Raw genomic sequence first — 24666 nt, forward strand, 5'->3', positions numbered from 1 at the left:
TCCCCTTGTTCATCAATGATTTCTGGAACGTTCTTCTTGGAACCTGTTTCTGCCTTTAAGTACCTATCCATACCCTACCATTTTTCACTAAAATTTGTATGACTGCCAATTATGCTTGCCATCATGTTATCCTTAGCTGACTTCTTTGCTATATTCAGGATTTCCTAGTAAGTTCCTTCAATTTCTCCTTACTTCCACAGCCATTTCTACCTATTTCTTTCCAACCTGCACCTCCTTCTTAATCTCTTTATTTCTCTGTTATAATATAGTGAGTCTTTACCATTCATTACCACCTTTAAAAGGTACAAACCTGTTTTCACATTCCTCAACAACTGCTTTAAACTCATCCCAGAGTCTGTTTACATTTTTGTTTACCGATTTCCACCGATCATAGTTACTTTTTTTTAAACTCCCTCATGCCTGTTTTATCAGCCATAGTCCTACTTCTAAGACCTTCCTTTCTATCACATTTATTTTTAACTGCAACAAAAACAGCTTCATGATCATAATACCATCTATTACTTCAGTTTCTCTATAGAGCTCATCTGGTTTTACCAGCACCACATCCAGAATATTCTTCCCTCTAGTTCCATCATTTTCTGAATCAGCTGTCCTTCCCATATTAACTTATTTGCCATTCATTGGTCATGATTCCTGTCATTTGCATTACTTTCCCAGTTGACATTTGGTAAATTGAGTTCACCCCGCTACAATCACGTTCCTTTCCATATCGTTTCCCTCATAGCTGATTATCTTACAAAATTCGGAATCAGCATCAGCGCTACCCTTTCCCAGTCTCTACACTCCAAAGATATCTAGTTGCCTATTATCTTTACAGATGAGCCTTACACTTAGAAGCTTTCAGCACAGTGGGCCATTAAGACCAAATCATCAGCACAGCCAAGCTGTTTACTATATTTCCACCTAACTGAATCCCTCCCTGCCACTTCCTATTTTTCAGTAGCTGATTCATGTCAACTATGAACAACAAAGGAGGAAGATTACAGCCTTGTTTAACCACTGTAAGTACCTGGAACCATCAAATTCCGCTGTAGCCCTAATGTCAACATAAATGCCATTGACTGCCTTAAAAATTTCTTTTAAATTTGTACTTGTAGCTTGGAATCATTTTATTTAATTTCTTTTATATACTAAATTCAATTTATGTTTACAAAATATTAATTGAATTGGTGTGGAACCATCTTTATAATTTCTTTTGATCATTAAATTAAATAGTTTCAATTAAGTTAAACTTAGTTTTACTTAATTTCTATGTCAAAAAATAATTGATTGGAATGATTAACTGAATTCTATAGATGTGTATGCAAGAAAATCCCTTAACTTCCCTGACTTCATTCATTAACATCTTATAGAAATGGAAAGAGGAAACAATAACCAAGAGGTTTTTTTTTTTTTTTTCCTAGAGCTGATAACTGTAACTTTAGTGAAAATTGAGATTTTTATCCTTCTATAAAGTTGTGCTTGCTGACTTTCTCACCATTAGAATGGTTTTTAATAGTGATATTAGGATTTTACGCAAATTACAATATCCACAAAAGAACTTTTACAGCAAAATTTGATATCTGATGAATCGCCAGTAATTTGAAGCCAATTTCTTTTATGACAAGATTGAATGCATTCATTTTGTTTCTGAACCATAACAAAACATTAGTGACAGAGTGGAAGCACAATAAACAAAAGGGGTGAATTTCATACAGTAGAGGTGGTTTCTCTCCCTCCCTTTTTTAAAATTTTGTTTTATGTTGCATGAACACAGATATGCCTTATGGCGACAATGAGATAGGAAAGGGCTAGGAATTAATGGCGTGCATTGTTCGAACTTGAGACGGGTAACCAAGATGGAGCAACACGTCCCGTGCTGCATATGCAACCACTATCATGCATGGTGGAGCGTGTACGCTAAAATGCCCAATTTGCTACAATTCGTTCAACAGGGCATGTTCGATGCAAAGCTTGCTGACAAGGGAGGATGACCTTGCTCGCTTTACTGACGTTGCAAGCAATGTGGTTTATCCAGCTATGAGGAAGCCCTCGTTTACAAAGAGCAAAGCCCGGGAACTCCAGAGGTACAGAAAGGGTGATGGAATGGTTGAGTTAACCGTTAGTTTTGAGATGAAGTTCGCCATGCTACATGAATCAACGGACAGTGTTACGGCTAAAATTCAAAGCAACGAATAAACTAATCAAGAGAGATGGGCTCAGTTCTGATGTTTAGAAGAAGTTCCTGCTTGTGGTCACTGCAGATAGTCAGCAAACAGGTTATGTTTCCTGTGAAACATGCAATGTACTGTTAACATATAAATCCACTAAATCTCATTTAAAAAACATGCTTGCAAATTTAATGATGGCTCTTCTTGCCAAGCTAGCCCCTGCAGTGTAGGGGTAGTGTGCCTGCCTCTTACCCGGAGGCCCCGGGTTCGATTCCTGGCCAGGTCAGGAATTTTTACCTCCATCTGAGGGCTGGTTCGAGGTCCACTCAGCCTACGTGATTACAATCGAGGAGCTATTTGACGGTGATATGGCAGCCCCGGTCAAGAAAGCCAAGAATAATGGGCGAGATGACTCATCGTACTGACCACATGACACCTTATAATCTGCAGGCCTTTGGGCTGAGCATCGGTTGCTTGGTAGGCCAAGGTCCTTCGGGGCTGTTGCGCCATAGGGTTTGGTTCTCCTCGTCCAGCATTGCCCGGCATTACAAAGCAAACCATAACTAGTGCGTATTTTCATGTGTGGCAAAGTTTTCCGACCATTTAACACAGTTGCCAGAGAATGCTTTAAAGAATTAGGGCAAGAACTGATTAACCCATTCTGCTACAATGAGGGGTACAGCCGTCAAAGAGTTCCACATTCATCAACATGCAATGATGGGTACAAACGTCCCCGTGTACTCAAGTCGGAAATACGCCTAACTACCGATTTCTTTCAATTGTGATGTTGTACTTTAGAATTATGTTCCTAGATAGTTCTAGCGGGTTTATATGCCATTTGTCAATGTTTATTTTGCTTTTGGTCACCTTGTTCATGAAATGAATGCTACCACAGAGCAAGATGTAAACATCGTGAGGAGGAAGAGGAAAGAATTCTGCAATTTCCGTTTGATAGTGGTGATGAAGATATCTCAGAATTATTTGATAGTAGTTTTAGCAGTGATAGTGCGTCTAAGAACCGTGACTCCCCTCGTGAAAGTGATAGTGAGGATGAAGATAACTTCATACATAACCTCACCGCATCGAACAATTGAAAATGGAGTTTGGCCAGTAATTTTCTGAAAGGCAATGCGAGTGTAGTTGTTCGGTAGCTAAGTACTGTAGTCAGGAGGCATCTGGGTGATATAGCTACAGAGTATGACGTTGTGAGTCAGTTACTGACACTTTTTGGGAGGGAATTTGCAAGGAAACCAATGCATATGCAAATAAAATTCTGGAAGATGTCACTCTTCCTGATTACACCACTATAGGAGGTCCATCTCAAGGTAGCACACCAATGAGACTATAGGGAAGGCACTGGGGTCATTTTCCTGAAATGATTGCTCCTACAGCAAGTAAATCAGCCACATCAGTCACATCAAGGAGATGTAAAGCCTGTTTTGAGCCTGGAATCCAGAAGGAATTTTGCTTCGAGTGCAACAAATGCAAAGTTGCCTTCCACGTGGATGAATGTTTCAAGGTGTACCATACCTTAAAAGACTTCAGTTAATTGTAGTAAGTTAAACTCTAACCCAAAATGTTGTTAGTTTGATGTAGTATGCTTTTGTAACCATTTTAGCATCCATAACATGAAATGTAGAAAAAATAATAGCATTCCAAGGTACGTTTCTCAAGGAAAATATCTGCATGGCAGTGGGTTAATATCGGTGCTAATTTTGGCAATAGATATTGTTGATGTATTACCACATCCTTCCACCATCAGTAGAAATGTCCAAGTGAACAAAGATTAAACACAAAGCAAAATAATGCCACTGATTATTTCTGCCGTGCACAAAGATGCTGCTCGGCTACTGTTGATATGGGGACTGACTAGTACAACCAGACCCATTATCTGACGCTGACTACGCAGCGTATAGACAGAGTGAAAGCTGATCAGAATGTGCTTTTTACTACAAAATTTCCAAATACAAAGAGAACAAGTACAAGCATTTGAGGACGTTTATGAAAGAATGTCCAAGTTAAACATTCCTCAGTGTGATTATAAAGACATGGTTTTCGTAACAGATCAGGGTACAAACATAGACAGCTTTCTAAGATCATAGATGTCTGCATTGGGCTGCTCACTGCATAAATACAGCATTTGCGCATGTATTTGATGAGGTGAGATTTCGTGCGGAAGATGCTCCAGTATCTGAAAACACAATAAATCTCACAAAGGCAGTGGAGAGGTATCTGAAGAGAAAAAAAAAACGGTCCTGCTGCCCAGCTTCAAACAACGGCACAGCAAGAAGTAATTACGAGGTGGAATAGTCTCTTTACGATGTTACACTCAATTTTTAAGCAGTATGATCAAATTGTTGCATTGTTGAAAAATCATAATGCCCTGCAAAAGTTAGATGGCTTCAGTTATGAGGTTGCGGAAGAGATGGTAGCTTTTCTTAAACCATTCAATGAGGCATAAGGTGATGTGGAACATGACACAGCACCAACAATTCACTTAGTACTTTGTAGTTCCATAAACTGTGGCAGCACTGCTCTGTCAGTGAATCGGACTGTAAGGTATTTGTTAATGATTGACTTCTCCAGTCTATGTCACTTAAATAATATGCATATAGTCATTACATTAATATTATATTGAACCGTGATTTTACTTTCAGGAAATCCGCAAATTAAAGATCAGGGCTCACAAGCTTTTAATTGAAAAGGTACAGGTCTCAACTGTACACAAAATGGCCACATTTCTATGGCCTGAGTTTCGCCAACTGCAGATGTTAGAAGAAGATGAAAGGTAGGGCGTAATGGACGAAATCAAACATATTTATATAACATCTATTATATCAGGTTCATAATATAATTTGATGTGTGTAGTTACATAAGTGATTGTATTACAATGACCATCAAGCACCTTGTTAAGTTACTTTACTTCTAATTTTATCTTTTTCTCTCAGTAGATTCTTCACGTCGCACTGTGTATGCATCGACCAGCCTACAAGAGCCTCTGAACAAAAAGAACAAATTCAATGAATGGATAAGCGACAGCTCAGCTGCTGGTGATGAAGTAGGGATATACTGCAATATGAATGCTGGTGAAGATGATGACGAGCTACTGTGCTGGTGGAAAGAGTATGAAATCAATCTGCCTACTCTGTCAGTATTTGCAGACGTACGTTGTCCATCCCAGCAACCAGTGCAAGTCATCATCATCATCCTAAACCATCTCCAGTTTCCCGGGTGTGGTATATGAGCCTCCTCCATCTCATCCTGTCCTTGTACCATTCTTCCTCCACCAACTTGTCCCAATCATGACCTCTCAGCATTACATCGCTCTTAACTAAATCTATCCATTTCCTTCGTGGCCTTCCCATGGGTCGTCTTCCTTCTATCTTTCTGTCAAATTCCTTCCTTGCAGTTCTGTTTACTGGCATCCTCTTCATGTGACCAAACCACTTCAGTCTTGATATCTGAATCTTATTTAGGAGAGAATTGTCTATTCCTACTTCTTCTCTAATTTTCTCATTCCTAATCTTGTCTTTCCTGGTTTTCTGGATCATAGTGCGTAGGAATTTCATTTCAGCTGCCTGAAGTTTGGAATTATCTCTATTGGTCAGTGTTGTGGTTTCGAGACTGTATGTAAGAATTGGTGTATAATAGGACTTGTACAATATCATTTTTGTTTTCATGGGTATTTGCTCATCCCACAGCAGGTGTCTTACCTGGTGGTAAAATTGTGCTGCCTTATTGATTCGATTGTTCACCTCATGTTTTGCTAGGTTGTCATTTGATATAACGCTACCCAAGTATTTGAAAACTGGAACGCTGTCCAGTTGAGCTTCATTTAACATGACTATTGGTTCTGCTCCTTCCCCATACACTTTCATCACCACCGTCTTGGTCTTGCTGATGTTTAAACCATATTTCTTAAACTCCTCATTCCAGCTTTGTATTCTCTCTCCCAATTCATCTTCTGAGTCACTCCAGATCGCAACATCATCTGCAAATGTGAAGGCTTTGATATCTCCGTGTTCTTTCCTTTTAATAGATTTCATTATTACATCCATTACAATAATAAATAGAAGTGGTGACAATGAGCTGCCCTGCTGCACTCCTCTTTGTTTCAAACCAGTCCGACAAACCACATCCTACTTGAATACAGCTTCTGTTCCCACTATACAACATTTTCACTTTGTCTATGAGGCTGTCTCGCACTTGAAGTTCTTTCATGCATTGCCAAATTCTTTCCCTTGGTACACTATCGTAAGCTTTCTCAATGTCCAAAAATATTAGGAATAAAGGCTTGTTCTTCTCCCAGTATTTTTCCATTAGCATCCTAATTGCAAATATAAGGTCTGTAGTTGACCTTCCTGGTCTGAAACCATACTGCTCTTCTTCCAAAATTGGTTCAACAATATCTCTGATTCTGGTCTCTATTATTTTTTCCAATATTTTCAGGACATGAGACAGTAGTGTGATACCACGGTAATTAGTACATTTTCGTCGGCTTCCTTTCTTGAACAGAGGTACAATGATGCCCATTAACCAGTGCAAGTAGCGAAGGAAACATTTGCAAATCTGGAATGATTTTAACGAGTCGTAGGAGTCAGCTAGACCCAGACCAAGTCAATGACTTGATATTAATTCATAACAATCAGAACAGTTAATTCTCATTTCAGAGCTAGAGTTTGTGTACTAGCCATAGAAAACTTTGAACAAAGAGGACATTTAAAATTAATTTTGAGGTTTATATTTCGCTTAATATTATTATTATTTACATATTTTATGCCCACATTGGAGCACTTAAATCAATACATTCGAGTTAATTTCTTCTTTTTCTTCTCCCAGAACTTTCTCATCCTCTCCGACCTGGAAGCCCTTTGTGTGTCTGATATAGTATATTGTTTCCGTTCAACTGTTTTTAGTTTGAGACTTATGCTTTTGTTCTTCAAAATCCTCTCCTCTTTTCTGTCTTTGATTTGTTGCCAAGTTATATCCAATTCTTCCAAATCATCCTGAACTTCTTTGGACCAATTATTAATTTTATTTTTCAAAAAGTAATCAAATAGTTGATTCAATATCCTGGTATCTGGTAATCTTGATATGTGACAAAAAAAGGAAATTCTTCTTTTACACATTGTAGATATTATTGATTCACATTCACGATAGACAATGTTGTTAGGCAACAATCTCCACTGTCCATCAACTTGGTGTTTTTTATTAATAATTGTTCTAAGAATTCTTCTATCAGTTTTCTGTAATTTGTCTGCTGTAGATTTTACATTTAATTTGAATAAAGTTTTACTAGCATACGTTGCCTCTGGTTTAACTATGGAATTATAGTGTTTTAGCTTAGCGTTTATCGAAAGAGATTTTTTTTTTAATAGGTTGGCCAGGTAAGTCTTTGTGCTTGTTTAAATTTTGTTGTTCTGTGTTCTATTGCTTCTTTTTCATCTGTGTCCATGTTATTATTTCCCCAAGATATTTGAATTTCTGAACAATTTTAATCTCTTTATTACTGTTCAGTTGAATAACTGGTAAATCAACTTTAAAAGTTGGCATCATTTCTGTTTTTTCAAATGAAATTTGTAATCACATCTTTTTTTGCTATAATTTCTAGTTGTTCAATTTGAAATTTAGCCTCTTCTATTGTATTTGCAAGTAATGCTAAATCGTCCGCAAAAGCAAGGCAGTTGAGTTTAATACTTCTACCGATCTTGATAGTTGGTTGGCATTTCTTGTTCCATTCACGCATAACCTTCTCCAATGCACAATTAAATAACAATGGTAAAAGTCTGTCTCCTTGTCGAAGTCCAGTTCTTATAGTGAATGATTCTGATAATTCACCTCTAAATTTAACTTTTGCCTTCATATTTTTAAAAGTCATACTAATGAGGTTAACAAGTTTTTGGTGTAATCCAAATTCCTTAAGGCTTTTTAATAATGAGTCATGATGAATACTGTCATATGCTTTTTTTAAAATCTACAAACGTGATAACTAGACCCTTACTTCGAACTCTTTGGTGCTTCATTATCCATTTTAAACTAATGATTTGATCTGGACAGCTTCTACCTGGTTGAAATCCTCCCTGATATTCTTCCAAGTTCTTGGTCGAGTTGTTCTTGAATTCTTGTGTATATAATCTTTGATAAAATCTTGTATGTAATATCAAGCAAGGATATCCCCCGATAATTATTTGGATAGGAGCGATCACCTTTCTTATGCAGCGGGTGGATTATCGCTTATTCCATTCCTCGGAAAGCTTCTTCGTGTTCCAAATATCAATGATGTACTTATGTAGGTTTTGAATAGACTGATCATTAGCATTCTTCCATATTTCTGCTACTATTTGATTCTCTCCTGCTGCTTTGTAGTTTTTAAGTGCATTAATTGCTGTTTTCACTTCATTGTAAACTTGTGGTATAATCTTTTGTAATGACGTTTTATTTTTTGGGTTGGGGTCAAATTCTAAATGTTCCACAGGATCCTCACAATTAAGTAACTCTTTAAAGTATTCTGCAAGGATGTTAGCATTATCTTGATTATTGTGTGCCATTTTTCCATTTTTATTTCTTAACATAAGTGTGCGAGGGGTAAACTTAGATTGATATTGCTTGAATGTTTTGTAATAGTCTCTTGTTTTATGCTGATTGAATGTTTCCTCTATAGTGCTAAGCATTTCCTTTTGATAATTTCTTTTAATTGTCCTAATTTCTTTAGCTGTTTGTCTTCTGGCATTAATTAGTTCTTTTCAAGATTTTTCTGTTTTCCTCTGTTGATCGTTTAATATGTTATAATTATCTTGAACAGTTGATATAAAATGTCTTTAGTATGGTTATTAGTGAAATATATAGCTTATGCATGAATAATGCGTATTAGTTTCCATATAAAAGTGGTAAAGTACGCTACCCAGGAGGAATACACGTGGCAGCATGTGAAATCCATTAACCTTTTCTCCAACACGAGTGATATTTGCTACATTATTTCCAGTTTTGCTTGCACACGAGGCAGCCTCAGCTCAGCTCAGTTATCATCATCATCATCATCCTCCTCAGCTCAGTATACTGTAGAAACTCAGTCTACAAATATGGATTTAACTATTGACAATTTCATGACCAGTCATAAGTTCAACATTGAGGCAAAAGCGAATGTTTCGATAGATAAAAGTATGCGAGACAAGCTTAGCAGAGTACGGCTAAACAAGGATGGGGAGAGGCGAGCACTTCTACCTGTAACTAGATAGTGCGTGAAGGAGCGAGTATGAAGGGGCAAGCTCTAGTGAACATAGCTTGCCTCTTCTCTGAGAAGCAAGTTCGGTCATGGCCATACTCGACAAATATGAACGGAGCATAGAGCGTGTTTTGCATGGCACTACTAGGAATGAGAAGGAAGCGACCATGGCCTTATTCTCTGGTGTGAAGATGGGAAACCATGGAACACCAGGGCTGCCAACAGTGGGCTTCGAATCCACCTAAATCACACAGCCACTCCGTAGAAGTGGTTTCAAGAGGTTGAATATGTAAGAGTGATGACTCAAATAACAAAATGTGAGAGAGAAGGTCCCACAATGTTTGAGAGGAAAGTATATGGTCCCACCACTGATTGTTTACATTGTATTGGTTTCCATCAGGGTGAAAACTGACAAGCAGAAACTATACCCTAATAAGCAAAGTGAAAAAGTTGAAAAAAAAATAATGTACCAAACTAATGAGCCACGTAGGCTATTCTTAAAAAGTAATCAAACATGAATGTGAAATCAAGTAAAGTTTTAAGCCAATTTATGGAAAGGGAAACAAGGCAAGCGTATACAGGAGGGAAGGGACAGAACAATGTCCTACCTCCCCCTCATGTTGATGAGGACAAGCTGGTGACAAATGCTACAAACATTACTCATCATCCATAGTACTTGACACCTGAGCTGAATACAGGAGAAGTGTGGAAATCAATCAATCAATCAATCAATCAATCAATCAATCAATCAATCAATCAATCAATCAATCATCACTGACTTGCATTTAGGACTGACACCTATGTGGCAGATTCCCTATCAGTTGTTTACCTAGTCTCCTCTTAAAGCATTTCGAAGAATTTGAAAATTTACTGAACATTTCCCTTGAAACGTTATTCCATTCTCCAATTCCTTTTTCTCTAAATGAATACTTGCCCCAGTTTGTCCTCCTGAATTTCCACTTTGTCTCCATATTATGATTTTTCCTTCCTACAAATACGACCTTTCTTACTCCAACCCCTAAAGACCTGTAAACTTTATTCACAACCTCATTATTGTGATTACTTCAATGAAGATCTATTTTTATATTAACACATAAGTGTTCGCAGCGATCCCCACGAGGTATTATCACCCCATTCATGCAGTGCTTAAAACAGAGGACCTTTCAATATCATATTGTCTGCTGTCCATCTCACAAATCTGTCAAGTCTTTTTGCAGTTGCTCATAATCCAGCAACTTATTACTCTATACAGTGTAATAAGTATAAAAGGCTTATCTGCGATTCCAATTTTTTGGTCATATCATTTATATACATCAGAAAAAAGTCCAATGATACCGCCCTGCAGGACCCCCCCCCCCCCCCGCAAAATTGTTACACGATCAGATAATGATTTACCTATTCTAATTTCCGAGTTATATTTTCTAGAAATGTAGCCACCCATTCAGCCACTGTTTTGCTTAGTCCAATAGCCCTCCATTTTTGTTAGCAACCTCCCATGACCTACCCTATCGAAAGACTTGGACAGATCAATAGCGATGCAATCCATTTGACTTCCGGATTCTAAAATATCTGCAATATCTTGTTGGAATCCTACTAGCTGAAGCTCACTGGAATAACTATTCTGAAAACTGAACTGCCTTCAATCAATCCAGTTACTAATTTTACAAATGTGTCTAATACTGTATAATCAAAAAGAATACTTTCCTACATTTAGCGTATGGCTTTTCGGATACATGCTGAGAAACAAAACACATTCATCACTATAAACATCTAGTTGTTAGATGTATCTGAAGGAATTCGGGGTTGCCATTAGGAATACCTCATACTCTCCTCCATAAGCTCTATTTCAACAGTATCCTCTAACATGTTGAATGGTCTGCCGTGGTGCGTCGCAGTCACATGATGGTGAGGATTGCACTCCCCACTTGAAGAGCGAGTCTCAACATCTTCCATGCCCTGTTCTCAGCCGAATGAGTGTTGTCCATACCATGCAAGGTAGATCAAACCCAAGGACCATCTCAGAGATGCAAGGTAACAGCTGACATGTTTCTAGAGCATTTTGAAGCCATTCTCTTCTCCAGGAATCAATGTTGTTAAATCTAGTGGGACTATTTCCCAGTGTGAGAGGAGGATGTCAGGAATATCAGAATGCAGTAGTAGTCCAGGGTTTGCTAAGATCTTACTGAATTCCCTAATCAGCGATTTTTTTTTTTTTTTCTTCTTCAAAGATTTGGGGGTGGTATGTGACTTAGGACATAATTGTTCCTGAAATAATGTGCATAGTATTACGTTGGACGTCAATTTTGTTTACATGGGCACTGTTCAACCATACTGGTGCACAATATTCTTTGCAAGTGATAAATATCATTATGGTTCCATATTGAAGATTGCTATACTTGTAGAATGCTAATTAATTTATTATTTAACTACCTATTCAATACATTATAATCTTATACAATTAGGATTTGATCCTTATTACCTTCTGAAATGTGAGACATGTTTCGCCTTTCACACAAGGTATCTTAAGTCATTGTACCTCCTCAAGGTTAAATCAGGCAACTGATTTATAATTATTAAGATTTAATATTAACATACTTAAAATACGAGATTACTGCTACTAAGCACTGTACTATGTACCTTTGTCACTACTATTAATCAACAGCCAAAAGCTGATAGTTTTGCTGTGTGTGTCTGAGTCATCAGTCCATAGACTAGTTTGATGCAGCTCTCCATGCCACCCTATCCTGTGCTAACCTTTTCGTTTCTACGTTAATTACTGCATCCTACATCTGCTCTAATCTGCTTGTCATATTCGTCCCTTATTCGTACCTTGGTCTACCCCTACCGCTCTTACCACCTACACTTCCTTCAAAAACCAACTGAACAAATCCTGGGTGTCTTAAGATGTGTCCTATCATTCTATCTCTTCTTCTCGTCAAATTTAGCCACATCGATCTCCTCTCGCCAATTTGATTCAGTATCTCTTCATTTGTGATTCGATCTATCCACCTCACCTTCAGCATTCTTCTGTAACACCACATTTTAAAAGCTTCCATTCTCTTTCTTTCTGAGCTAGTTATCGTCCATGTTTCACTTCTACACAACGCCACGCTACACACAAAAGTCCTCAAAAACATATTTCTAATTCCTATATCAATGTTTGAAGTGAGCAAATTTCTTTTCTTAAGAAAGCTCTTCCTTGCTTGTGCCAATCTGCATTTTATGTCCTCCTTAATTCTGCCATCGTTAGTTATTTTACTACCCAAGTAACAATTTTCATCTACTTCCTTTAAGACTTCATTTCCTAATTTAATATTACCTGCATCACCTGCCTTCGTCCGACTGCACTCCATTCCTTTTGTTTTGGACTTATTTATTTTCATCTTGTACTCCTTACCCAAGACTTCATCCATACCATTCAGCAGCTTCGAGATCTTCTGCAGTCTCAGATAAAATAACAATATCATCGGCAAATCTAAAGGTTTTTATTTCCTCTCCTTGGATTGTGATTCCCTTTCCAAATTCCTCTCTGATTTCCTTTAGTCCCTGTTCTATGTAAACATTGAAAAGGAGGGGGAACAAACTGCAGCCTTGCCTCACTCCTTTCTGGATTGCTGCTTCTTTTTCAAAGCCCTCGATTCTTATCACTGCATATTTTTATACAGCTTGTAGATAATTCTTCATTCTCAGTATCTGATCCCAATCACCTTAATCATAAATAGCTTGGTCCAATCAACATTATCGAATGCCTTTTCTAGATCTACGAATGCCATGTACGTGGGCTTGTCCTTTTTTGCTATCCACAATAATACCAAAAAATTGTTATTCAATTTTCCTTTAGACTGCTCCTATTTTAAGTATATTAATATTAAATCTTAATAATTATATTTTAATTATAAATCAGGTACCTGATTTAACCTTAAGGAAGTACAATGACTGAAGATGCCCTCTATGAAAGGCGAAACATGTCTCACATTTCATAAGGTAATAAGGATCTAATCCTAATTGTACAAGACTATAATGTATTGAACAGGTGGTTAAATAATAAATTAATTAGCATCCTATAAGCACAATATTCTGCTAAAAGCCATACGACATTTCATTTCAACGCAGAGGTCCACAGAGTTGTCGCAGATGATTCCCACGTGGTTCCACGAAGTCTTTGAAAGTCTGTTCTCAGTTTAGCGGCAGTTTTAGTGAGGTGTGATTTATAAGACAGAGTTCTATCTAGTGCGACACCCAAAAATGGCAGTTCTTTATTGTGGGTAAAGCGTGTACCATCCATATATACTTCCAGTGTTCTATTGGATTCTCTATTATTAAGATTTTCAGAAGTATTCTGCTAGTACAGACAGATCAGTTGTCAGTACTTTCATGGTTTCAGAGTGTGCCTTGTTGCTATGGCCCAGTCGTCAGCAAAGCCAAATTTCTTACATGTCACGCTGACTGGCCTATTATTATCTGCTTCATGTTTATCACTATTTCCCTTTCAAACTGGTGCTACTATAGCAACTCTCCATTCATTCTGTATAGCTCTTTCATGCAATGAATACTCAAATATATCTGTCTATCACATATTCCACTATACCCCAACCAATGTCTTTAGTATATTCTCAGAAATCTTAACAATCCAATCTGCATATCTAGCTTTCAACTTTTGTATCCTTTTTTAATTAACCATTACCATGGTGAAGTTGTGCTGAGCAGATCATTACTCTCGAATTAGTTATCGCATATAACAAGAAACAAAATAAGCCTCTTTCAATGACATTTCTAAATTTTTTTTCAAGTTGTTTTACGTAGCACCGACACAGTTAAGTCTTATGGCGACGGCAGGGCAGGAATGAGCTAGGAGTGGGAAGGAAGCGGCCGTGGCCTTAATTAAGGTACAGCCCCGGCATTTGCCTGGTGTGAAAATGGGAAACCACGGAAAACCATCTTCAGGGCTGCCGACAGTGGGGTTCGAACCCACTATCTCCCGAATACTGGATACTGATTGGAATAATAACAATAAGTTAATTTATTAATTTGACCACCTAATCAATACAATAAGTCTTGTCTTTGTCGATTTACATTGATATGTTAACTAAAATGGTACATGTTTTGCCATGTATATAGGCATCATCAGCCATTGCCTTAACCTTGAAATAAAATCAGGCACCTGATTTACATATAAATAAAATAAAACTAATTTTTAAAAAGCCTTGGAGAGACTTGAACTAAAATTAACATATAGTAAAAGACTTGTACAATAATGGTTTTAAAGATATTGCAGTGAGTGAGAAGTTTACAATTGGTGAAAGTATTTGCAATATTGACATTAGAAGGCTACTATTATAATTAAAATGAATAAAGCAACAGTCTGTTAAAAACAAGTGGTAAGATTGCTATAAAATTATGTTGACCGACCAGCGGTTACAATTAGACAAAGACGAAAATGACGATTAAATCGTATTATTCAAAAAATAATGTTGAATAAAATAATGTCGAAGGATAGTCAAGTGACCAGTAATTATTTGTTTACACGAGATAAAAGTCGAAAGTCAATGGCATATGGTGAAGTTGTGGTTCACTTTGATGAAAAAATACCAAGTTATAACTGAAGGTTGATGAACGATGTTTAAATTGGACCTCTATGGATCATCTCAATTTGATGCGATGCTAAAACGTTGATAAGAATATGAGTTTATTGACATTTTAGTCAAAAGGGTATGTGACGGTTGAATCATTTGACTTACGTTTAAACTAAAAGTTATTGACGACTGTCGACTTCTTACTATGAATAAATTAACTTATTGTTATTAATCCAATCAAATATCATCAATACGGATCAAAAATGATATTTATCACGTGTAATACTGGATACTGGCCGCACTTAAGCGACTGCAGCTATCAAGGTCGGTATTTGTAGATTTTAAGAAGGCATATGACCATACATATATCACAAAATTTCAGGAATTTTAGACTCCATCTAAAACTACCGGTAATTAAACTTCTGATCCATTCATGATTAAATCTTGACTGTCTGTCACTTTTGCTATTTAACTGTGCATTAGAATATGTAATGAGAGAATGGTTCAAAGAGAATCCAGAGAACATAAAGACTGGAAGCTCTAAACAAAAAATGAGTAAACTGTTTGACCTTTGTGTCAACCAACAATATTCAGGAAACTGAGCATCGAATCAGATCTCTGCAGAAAATAGGTCTTAGAATTTCTTTTGCAAAAACTGAAATCATGTTAACTGATCCATCACTTGAAAATAAAATTAATACTGAAAACATGAAATCAAAATTGTTGATGAATATAAGTATTTATGTGAAATTATAACTTATAATCTAAATTAAAAAATAACATGGCAAAATAGAATAAATAAATTACATAAACAATGCAAATTATGCCACCAAAAACACATACAACAGAAAAAGATTATCAATTGCAGCAAAATTAAGACATTTTAAAACAGTCACACAGCCAGAGGTGACTTATGGAAGTAGAACTACTAATACAGCTAAAATAGATAAAATACTTAAGATAAAAAGAAGAAGAATTATAACGTGTATAAATAAAGAATATCAAATTAATGGCCAGGTAGAGTGTTCTCAACTGAAGAAAGAATGTTGGCATTTGGGAGGGATGAATAAATATTAGAAGCATAGAAAAGCTAAATTTTCTTCATATAATTGACTGGAGTGGTCCTATGTTCACAAACAAACAAACAAACAAACAAACAAACAAACAAACAAACAAACAAACAAACAAACATTACTATGCGCAAATAGAAATGAAAACTGCTAAGCTGAAATACCAATACAGCAAGCAAGATACTACTGAATAAAATAACCACACTATAATTCTAAACTGCACTTAGGCCATGTTCTAAAACTGAAAAGACATAACTGAAATTAAAATATGTAATACTAGATAGATTTTATCCTTTTTCTACCTATGTGCTCACAAATTAAAACTGTCCTTAACTGCTGAAATATCAAAAGTCCAAGAGAAGATGTCTAAAACAGCAACTCGATAACTCTTCTTGAAGCTATGCCGAAGGTTTGAACTATAAATACTGAATTATACTGATCAGCTGATTTACTCAACAGTATGCCAACAGTTGAATATTTGAATTGGAAGAGCAGCAACCTTATATTCCCTAGTAGTCTTCTTTTTTTCTTTAACTAAATTTACAATACTACCAATATTGTATGGGTTATTTAAGGAAATGTTTTCCTTCGTGATAGGTGCAACTGAAGTACTATATCAAATATGTCTAGGACAGTACCTATAAAAACTGTAAAAGTAGAAAGTGCAGAAGGTACAACTCCAGACAAAGAAAGAAATTCTTTCCCTTCAACAATACTGTGGCATCCTGAACAAGCATATGAATGTCTGGACGCTTTATCAGAACTGAAAAATAAAGGACACAAAGAATGCTTGTGAAATTCTAACACCAAAGAAAGAAATGGCAAGAGGAAATTTATCTCATTACTTTTGCCCCCTTTACTCTGAATCAACAATAAAACATCGAAGACTTAGAGTTATGTGCTTGCCAGACGTATGCAGCATTTCTAAGCATATGAAGATTCAGATGAATTTTATACAATATTCTCATCTGCAACAAAGAAATAAGGTTAACATGTTGTTGTTGATGCTTGTATTAGAAAGTGTTCCTAATATTATGGAATATTATTCCGATCCTGCGAGTATTAACTGTAATTGTTAATATTCCCTACATTACAACATAAGTAAGGGCCACATAAGGGCCACATAATAACTATGTATTGAAAAGTAAACAATCAAAGAAGTTATTCATTTGTATGTATATATATATCAACACAGATTAAAAAATAGAAATTTGCTTATCGGTAGCTTTTATTAAAAAAAAAAAAAATCCACAACCTGTTTTCCAATCAATGACCGGGTCAGGGATGGGATGAATGAAGCCCCCAACTTGTGGCGAGGATAGGAATTGTACCGGCTGCCGTAGCCTGTCGCACACCTCTGGGGCAATGATTAATGACTGAGAGATGAAATGAAATGATAGTGAAGAGTGTTGCTGGAATGAAAGATGACAGGGAAAACCGGAGTACCCGGAGAAAAACCTGTCCCGTCTCCGCTTTGTCCAGCACAAATCTCACATGGAGTGACCGAGATTTGAACCACGGTATCGAGCGGTGAGAGGCCAGCACGCTGCCGCCTGAGCCACGGAGGCTACAGTAGCTTTTATTAATATCTGGAAATTTTTATGCAGTAGTAATTGTATATCAAAAAAGTCTCAATTTACCCAGGTCAAAAAATGACAAAACTAGTGTTTAAAAACTCAAGGATGCTTCAAAAATGATAGAATGAACCTTTGAAATGCAGGAACACAAATGAAAAGAGCTCTTACCATTCTGGTGTAGACAAAAGAAACCTTAATATCTTGTGCAGTTATTGCCTTTTGAGAAAATACTCTACAACTAATTGGTGTTATTATCTACTCTGTTACTTTGTGTATATTTTTTACTAATTTCCGAGTTACACCTCTGTGTAACATTCTTGTATCTGAAAAATTTAACCATCAATATGTCTTTCATATTTTCAAGGTTAGAGGGTTATTGCAGGAAGTCTTCAATTTGACAAGTTTTCAAAACCAAAAAAGTGTTAATGGATACACTGAAGAATCTCACCTTTTCCTCACAAACCATGTTCGTGAGCCATAAAAAAATGTATGTGCAATTAGTTGTGATCTCCACATAAATGGGGCCATACTTTTTGGGATCTTCTTCACATACAAATTCTATCAGAGTATTAATCTTGACACCAGGAGCACATTCCGAACCATTTACGTAATTAAGGGACAGCAAGCTAGGCGAAATGTACTGAAGATTTGAATTTGCAAGTCCAACACTCTTAATGCCTCCATCAGTCTCCAAGCAAGCACCTGCCAAAAGCATTCAAAAGAAATCAGCATAAAGAGAATTTTTGACAACAAAAGAAGAAATTTGCAACTGAAAAGAATACAGTACATTAAAGTTCAACAGTGAACATACAAAGTACCCTCCAGCAGCATTTTCCCTTCATCAGACATACAATGACAACAACCAGATAAGTTGTTAATTATAAGAGAGCAGAAAAAAAAAAAAAAAACCAACCACAAAAAAGATGTATTCCAGAATCAGAGGATTTCATTCTTAATACTAGTTGCTATATAATTTGGCAGGTGTAATTCTTTACTTGGATGAAATGGTAGTTTAGAGGAAGGCACTTAAAATTTAATTTTTAAATACCTGTTTTCATGCAACTTAATAAAATCTTGTTCACAACGTGTACATGACTTCATCTAGAACTCTGTATATAATGTAGAATTATGTAGCGAAGCACAGGTACACCAGCTAGTGTTAAGTATAACAGAGTCGGGCTTAAAATTGGTAATAAACCCCGGCCTATTATCGTGAAGATGACAAGTTATCGCACCAGGAAGGAGATATTCGCAAAGAAAAGGCATTTGAAAGGATCTCGTGTCACGATCCGGGAGGACCTTACTTCTGCCAGACTGACGGTTCTGAAGGCAGCTATCTCCAAGTTCGGCGTCAGAAATGTCTAGACCAGTGATGGAGTTATCCTATTTAAGACCCCTGATGGCAGCATGCACCGCGCTACGCAGATGAGCGACATTCCATAAGCTTACTCATATCTAACCTGTGTTTATTTACTAACCCATAAGTTGGTAACCCTTTGTATTGAGTTTTGTGTCCTCTTCTAGGACACATCTCTCTCTCTCTCTCTCTCTCTCTCTCTCTCTCTCTCTCTCTCTCACACACACACACACACACACACACACACACACACACACACACTCTTCCCTTCACTGCTATTTCATTCCACCCTGCTTGGCTGAAAGGCTGTCGTCTGTCTACCTGCTTGACCTTCATTAGCTCGTTAATTACGGTACCCTACTGGACACTGACCTTGCCCCAACCCTCTGTACAAACTCCGTACTTACAGTAACTTCCTTCTTAGTAATAACTGACAGCTGACTATCACCTTTTCCTGTAAATAGTCAGAATAGGTTTAGAAGATGATTATGTAACATACCAACCTCTTTCAGAGACGAGAAGAGGCACCAAAGATTGCACGAGTAGATTGCAGAAGCATGCGGAAGGGAAAAGTATATTAGAAATTTTTCATACTAATATTAGAAGCATAAGGAAAAATAAGGACATTTTAAACGTTGTTTTGAAAGCATATGATCATAGGTTTGATGTCATAATTTTAACAGAAAGTTGGTCACTGAGTAATGTAAATATAAGTAACCATGCCTTGTATAAATCTTATTACAATGGGGGTTCAGTTAACAAATGTGATGGTGTTGTATTAATGGTAAAAAATGGTTTGGAGCACGAAATGGAAATTATTGAGTATGATGACTTTAAATTTCTCAGAGTAGTAATTAACTATGACAACAAGAAAGTAGCAGGTAGGTATGGTAGCAGGTAGGGACCCTCTTCGGAGGCAGCCCTACCCAGGGAGTGGCGCCCCTGCCTATGTGAGTCCCAGAGCACAATGACCCGGTGTGTAACATCTGGTATGGGTCCCAGCTCAGGGTTAAGAGTGAAGACCTCAACGGCATCTACAGCGGAGAAGGTGGACTTCGGTACGGCGGAGATGGCGAAAGGGGCAAACCCGTAGCGTCTGTACTCCAGAGGAGCGGCTACAAAAGGTGTCTGTCTCCATGTTAGGGGCGGCCTAATTTTGAACCTGGCAGTAGGTATAAAATGCCTTTGGGTGTGGCGAGCCCATCGTAACAATAGCCTATATGGACAAAGCAGATATGGTGCCTCGGAAAAGGTTAGGGCGTCCCCTGCTAAAAGCGAAGCGCAGCTCTTCAGGTGCTGGGGGAACTGTGAAAAATGGGCAACCAGCACCAAACTACATCAAAATTGCAACAATTAATGTACTGACACTGACGGGAAAGACAGAAGAACTGGTTGACTTCACGATAGAAAAAGATATAGCCATACTTGGACTGTGCGAGACCAAGAAGAGGGGTACAGGGGAGATCCCTCTGAGAGAAGGATACAGGCTGTATTACAGCGGAGGACCTGAAGCAAAAAATGGCGTGGCCATCATACTTAGAAGAGAAATCCAAGAATATCCGGAATATACAAAGTACGTCAGCGACAGGATGATGATGATGATGATGATGATGATGAGACTCCAGTTTGAAAATGGCGTGAAAGATCTATTTCAGTTGTATGCCCCACAAACTGGTTGCATAGATGAACATCTAGAGGACTTCTTAGAGGAAGTGGAGAGACAGATAGAAGATAAGGAAGTACTATTGATGGGAGATCTAAATACACAAGTTGGAATGGAAAGACAATGAAAGGAAGATGTTGTAGGGCCCTTTGGATATGGAAATGTAAATCGAGAAGGCGAGTTGTTGGTGGATTTTTGCATGAGGAATGAAATGATTGTTGGAAACACCTGGTTTAGGAAGAAGAACAGTCAGAAGATTACAAGGTATGGCTGGGGAGACAGACGGACAAAGACCATGATTGATTATATAATCATAGAGAAAGAACACCGGAAGAACCTTGTAGATGTAACAGCCATGCCTGAAGAAGCCTTTGGTGGAGATCAGAGAGTTGTGATAGGAAAATTGAAAGTTGGAAAGATTGAAAAACCCCAATTAAGAAGAGAGAAAAGAATTAAAGTATGGAAGTTGAAGGAGAAAAGCATACAAGAAGAATTTCAAAGGGAAATAATACCCTTGGTACCCAGGACAGAGGTGGGGAATGTTGAAGAGGAATGGAAAAGATTTAAGGAAGCACTGGTTGGATGTGCAGAAAAGGTGTGTGGTAGAACATCAGGAAATGTGAAAGACAAGAAACACACTGGTGGAATGATAGGGTAAAGATTAAAGTGAAGGAAAAGAAAATGGCATGTAAAGCATGGAAAAACATCTAAGACTGAAGAAAGTAGAAGAAAATATGTGGAGGCAAAGAATTTGACCAAGAAAGTAGTGGAGGAAGAAAAGAGGAAAAGCTGGGCCTTATTCACACAGACATTGAGAGATGATACGCAGGGCAGCAAGAAATTACTGTATGGTATCTTAAGAAACAAAAAGAGAGATCAAGTAAACACCAGATTTGTGAAGGATGAAGGTGGCATAATTTTAACAAAGCCAGAAGAAATAAGAAATAGATGGAGAGAATATTTTCAGAAGCTGCTGAAAATAAGAACGGATGACAGTCATTCAATGGACGACCAGGAAAGGCAATTAGTTGACGCAGAAATGGATAAAGAAATTACAATGAATGAAATTGAAATGGCGGTAAGAAAGATGAAGAATGGAAAAATTGCTGGAATAGATGAAATTTCAGTGGAGATGATAAAGGCAGCTGGAGCTGTAGGCCTGCAGTGGACATATCGGGTTCTCAGGAATGTCTGGGAGAATAAGGAGGTCCCTGAGGATTGGCAAAAAGGAATAATCATCCCAATTTTCAAGAAAGGTGATAAAGTTTTGAAGAACTACAGGGGAATTACTCTAATATCCCATGTTGCTAAGATAATGGAAAGGATACTGGAAAGTAGAATAAGGTTGAGGGTTGAGAAGCAGATACAGGAAAATCAGAGCCCATTTTCATTATGAGACAACTAATGGAAAAGCATTGGGAGTACGGGAATGATATGGTGATGACATTCATTGATATTGAAAAGGCATATGACAGTGTCCCTAGGACGAAAGTTTGGGACAGTCTGGTGCAAAAAGGAATTGGACAGAGATTAATAAAAATGATCATGGCATTGTATAAGGAATGTTGTAGTTGCGTGCAAACACAAGTTGGCAGGACAAGTTGGTTCAAAATCACTAGCGGGCTGAGACAGGGAAGTGTTCTATCACCAATCCTGTTTACAATAGTAATGGATGACATCATGAGAACGGCAAAAGCAGCGTATGGAGGAAGAGAAATGAACATGATGTTATTTGCAGATGATATTGTGATTTGGGGAGAAGACGACAGGAAGGTTCAAGAACAGTTGAATGTGGTGAATGGGAAGATTGAAGAATGTGGATTGAAAATAAGTGTAGAAAAGAGTAAAACTCTTGTTATGACTAGAGGGGAGAAAGAAGGGAAAGGTCAGATTAGACTTGCAGACAAGCCCTTGGAAGTAGTGGAAACGTTTAAATACCTCGGGAGTGAATTAATGGAGAATGCTCGACTGGATGCTGAGATTAGTAAAAGGATTCAAGCTGGAAGTTGTTTCTATCATAGTGTAAGAAATATGTTATGGGACAAAGACGTGCCAATGGAAGCAAAGGATACTATGTACAAGATGTATTACGTACCCATAACAACTTACGGAGCAGAAACTTGGACAATGACAAAGAAGGATGAGAGTCGAATACAGGCAGCCGAAATGAAATTCTTGAGGAGTATGATACAGAAGAGTAAAAGAGACAAAATAAGGAATGAGAAAATCCGGGAAGAAATTGGAGTGGAAAAAATGAATGACAGAACAGAGAAGAGCCGACTAAGATGGTTTGGGCACATAGAGCGAATGAGCGACGAAAGAATGCCAAAAAAGGTGATGGAAATGCAAATCCAAGGAAGGAGAGGCCGTGGACGACCACGACTGAGATGGAAGGATACCATCCAACGCAGCATTATAGAAAGAAACCTGGACTGGGACACAGTGTTGGAGGAGGAGTGGTGGAAAGACCGAAGAAAGTGGAGAGGAACCATATTTGCCCCTACCCGGCTACAGCTGGACAAAGGGAAATGATGATGATGATGATGATGAACAAGAAAGTAGCTATTACAGGAGTATATCGGTCACATGAATATCACAAACAGCGGTTTCTCAGTGCGTTAGATCATTATATGCAAGATAGATGCCATGTTGAAACCGAACTGATAATAGGGGACACAAATATAGACCTTTTAAATGAACACGACTGTGACGAATATCTCAACATGTTACAAGAAAGTAATTTTCAGGCCTTAATAAACAATCCTGCTAGAGTATCTGGTACAAGTAAATCCTGTATTCATCGTGCTTTGATTAAAAGTAGGTTGAGAAATGACGACATTCCATCATCTCTCAGAGTAAAATTTCAGATCATTATCGTATAATAGTAAGTCTCAACATTCAAAATGCCTCGGTCCCTAATAATATTACAAATTTTCTACGTAACTGTTTTAAAATAGATCATTTTGAGCTTAAAAATCATTTAAGTAAAATAAATTGGGGAGACATCTTAAACAGCAGTGATTTAGATATCAAACTTGATCAATTCGTGAATACGATTAAAAGCTGCATGAGCCTGTCCACTGTTAAATTAAAATCAAAGGAAGTTAAAAGAACAGAATGGATTTCTTACGGTTTGGTGAAATCTATTCACACAAGAGACCGACTTTAGCAAAAATATTTAAAAAATAAGGATAATTTGGAAATTAAAGAACAGTACAGGAAATATAGGAACAAACTAAATGATCTAATTATGAAAACGAAAACTGAGTACTACAGAAATCTGATCAATCGCAATTCAAATAACTGCGGTAAGGTCTGGGGCATAGTCAATGAAATAGCACAAAGGTCGGTTAGAAAAGAAGAGATCAAGGAAATCAGATATAAAGGTGAAATTTGTAAAGATGCCATAAATATTTCTAATAAATTCAACAATTATTTCATTAACGAAACCAGAAGAAAGCAAAGCATCACAGACAGATTTCCGACTCCACACTAAATATCGCTCGTAACCATCATACTTGCTTCCTTGCACTGATAACAGAATACGATCTGAAGAGATGTTTGAGTGAAGTACAGGAAAACAAAGTTGTAGGAATAGACAATATTTTGGCTCAAATTATTAAAGAAAATATAGTCATTAAAGGAACCGTTGCTGAATATTATCAATGATTCCTTCACCTTAGGTTACTTTCCAAAGCAGCTTAAAACAACAATAGTAAAACCTCTTCACAAGTCTGGAAATATTTATGACATTAGAAATTACAGACCCATTTCGATTACTACAACAATATCAAAAATATTCAAGAAATGCTTAAAGAACAATATTTACCAATTTTTAGAAAAACACCGAATACTTTCGCCCAGACAGTTTGGATTCATTAAAAATCTCGGAACGGCGGATGCTATATCCACCTTAACAAAGAGAATATATGAAAATCTTAATTCTTCTCTGCTCTCCACAGAGATATTTCTCGACCTTGAAAAGGCATTCCATAGTGTGTCACACCGCTTGCTCCTCCAGAAATTGGAAAAA

The 24666-nt window shown here is 37.3% G+C and overlaps 1 protein-coding gene across 1 annotated transcript in view; it reads right to left on the reverse strand.

Annotated features, from left to right (window-relative positions):
* Positions 1-24666, reverse strand: part of LOC136863280 (cation-independent mannose-6-phosphate receptor) — a 645945-nt gene that overhangs the window by 501238 nt on the left and 120041 nt on the right. Inside the window, exon 10 of the mRNA XM_068225646.1 lies at positions 18062-18315. Coding sequence (XP_068081747.1) covers positions 18062-18315 — 254 coding nt within the window. The remainder of the gene's footprint in view (positions 1-18061; positions 18316-24666) is intronic.

This window comes from Anabrus simplex, chromosome 1, assembly GCF_040414725.1.
Source record: "Anabrus simplex isolate iqAnaSimp1 chromosome 1, ASM4041472v1, whole genome shotgun sequence".
NCBI lineage: Eukaryota > Metazoa > Arthropoda > Insecta > Orthoptera > Tettigoniidae > Anabrus > Anabrus simplex.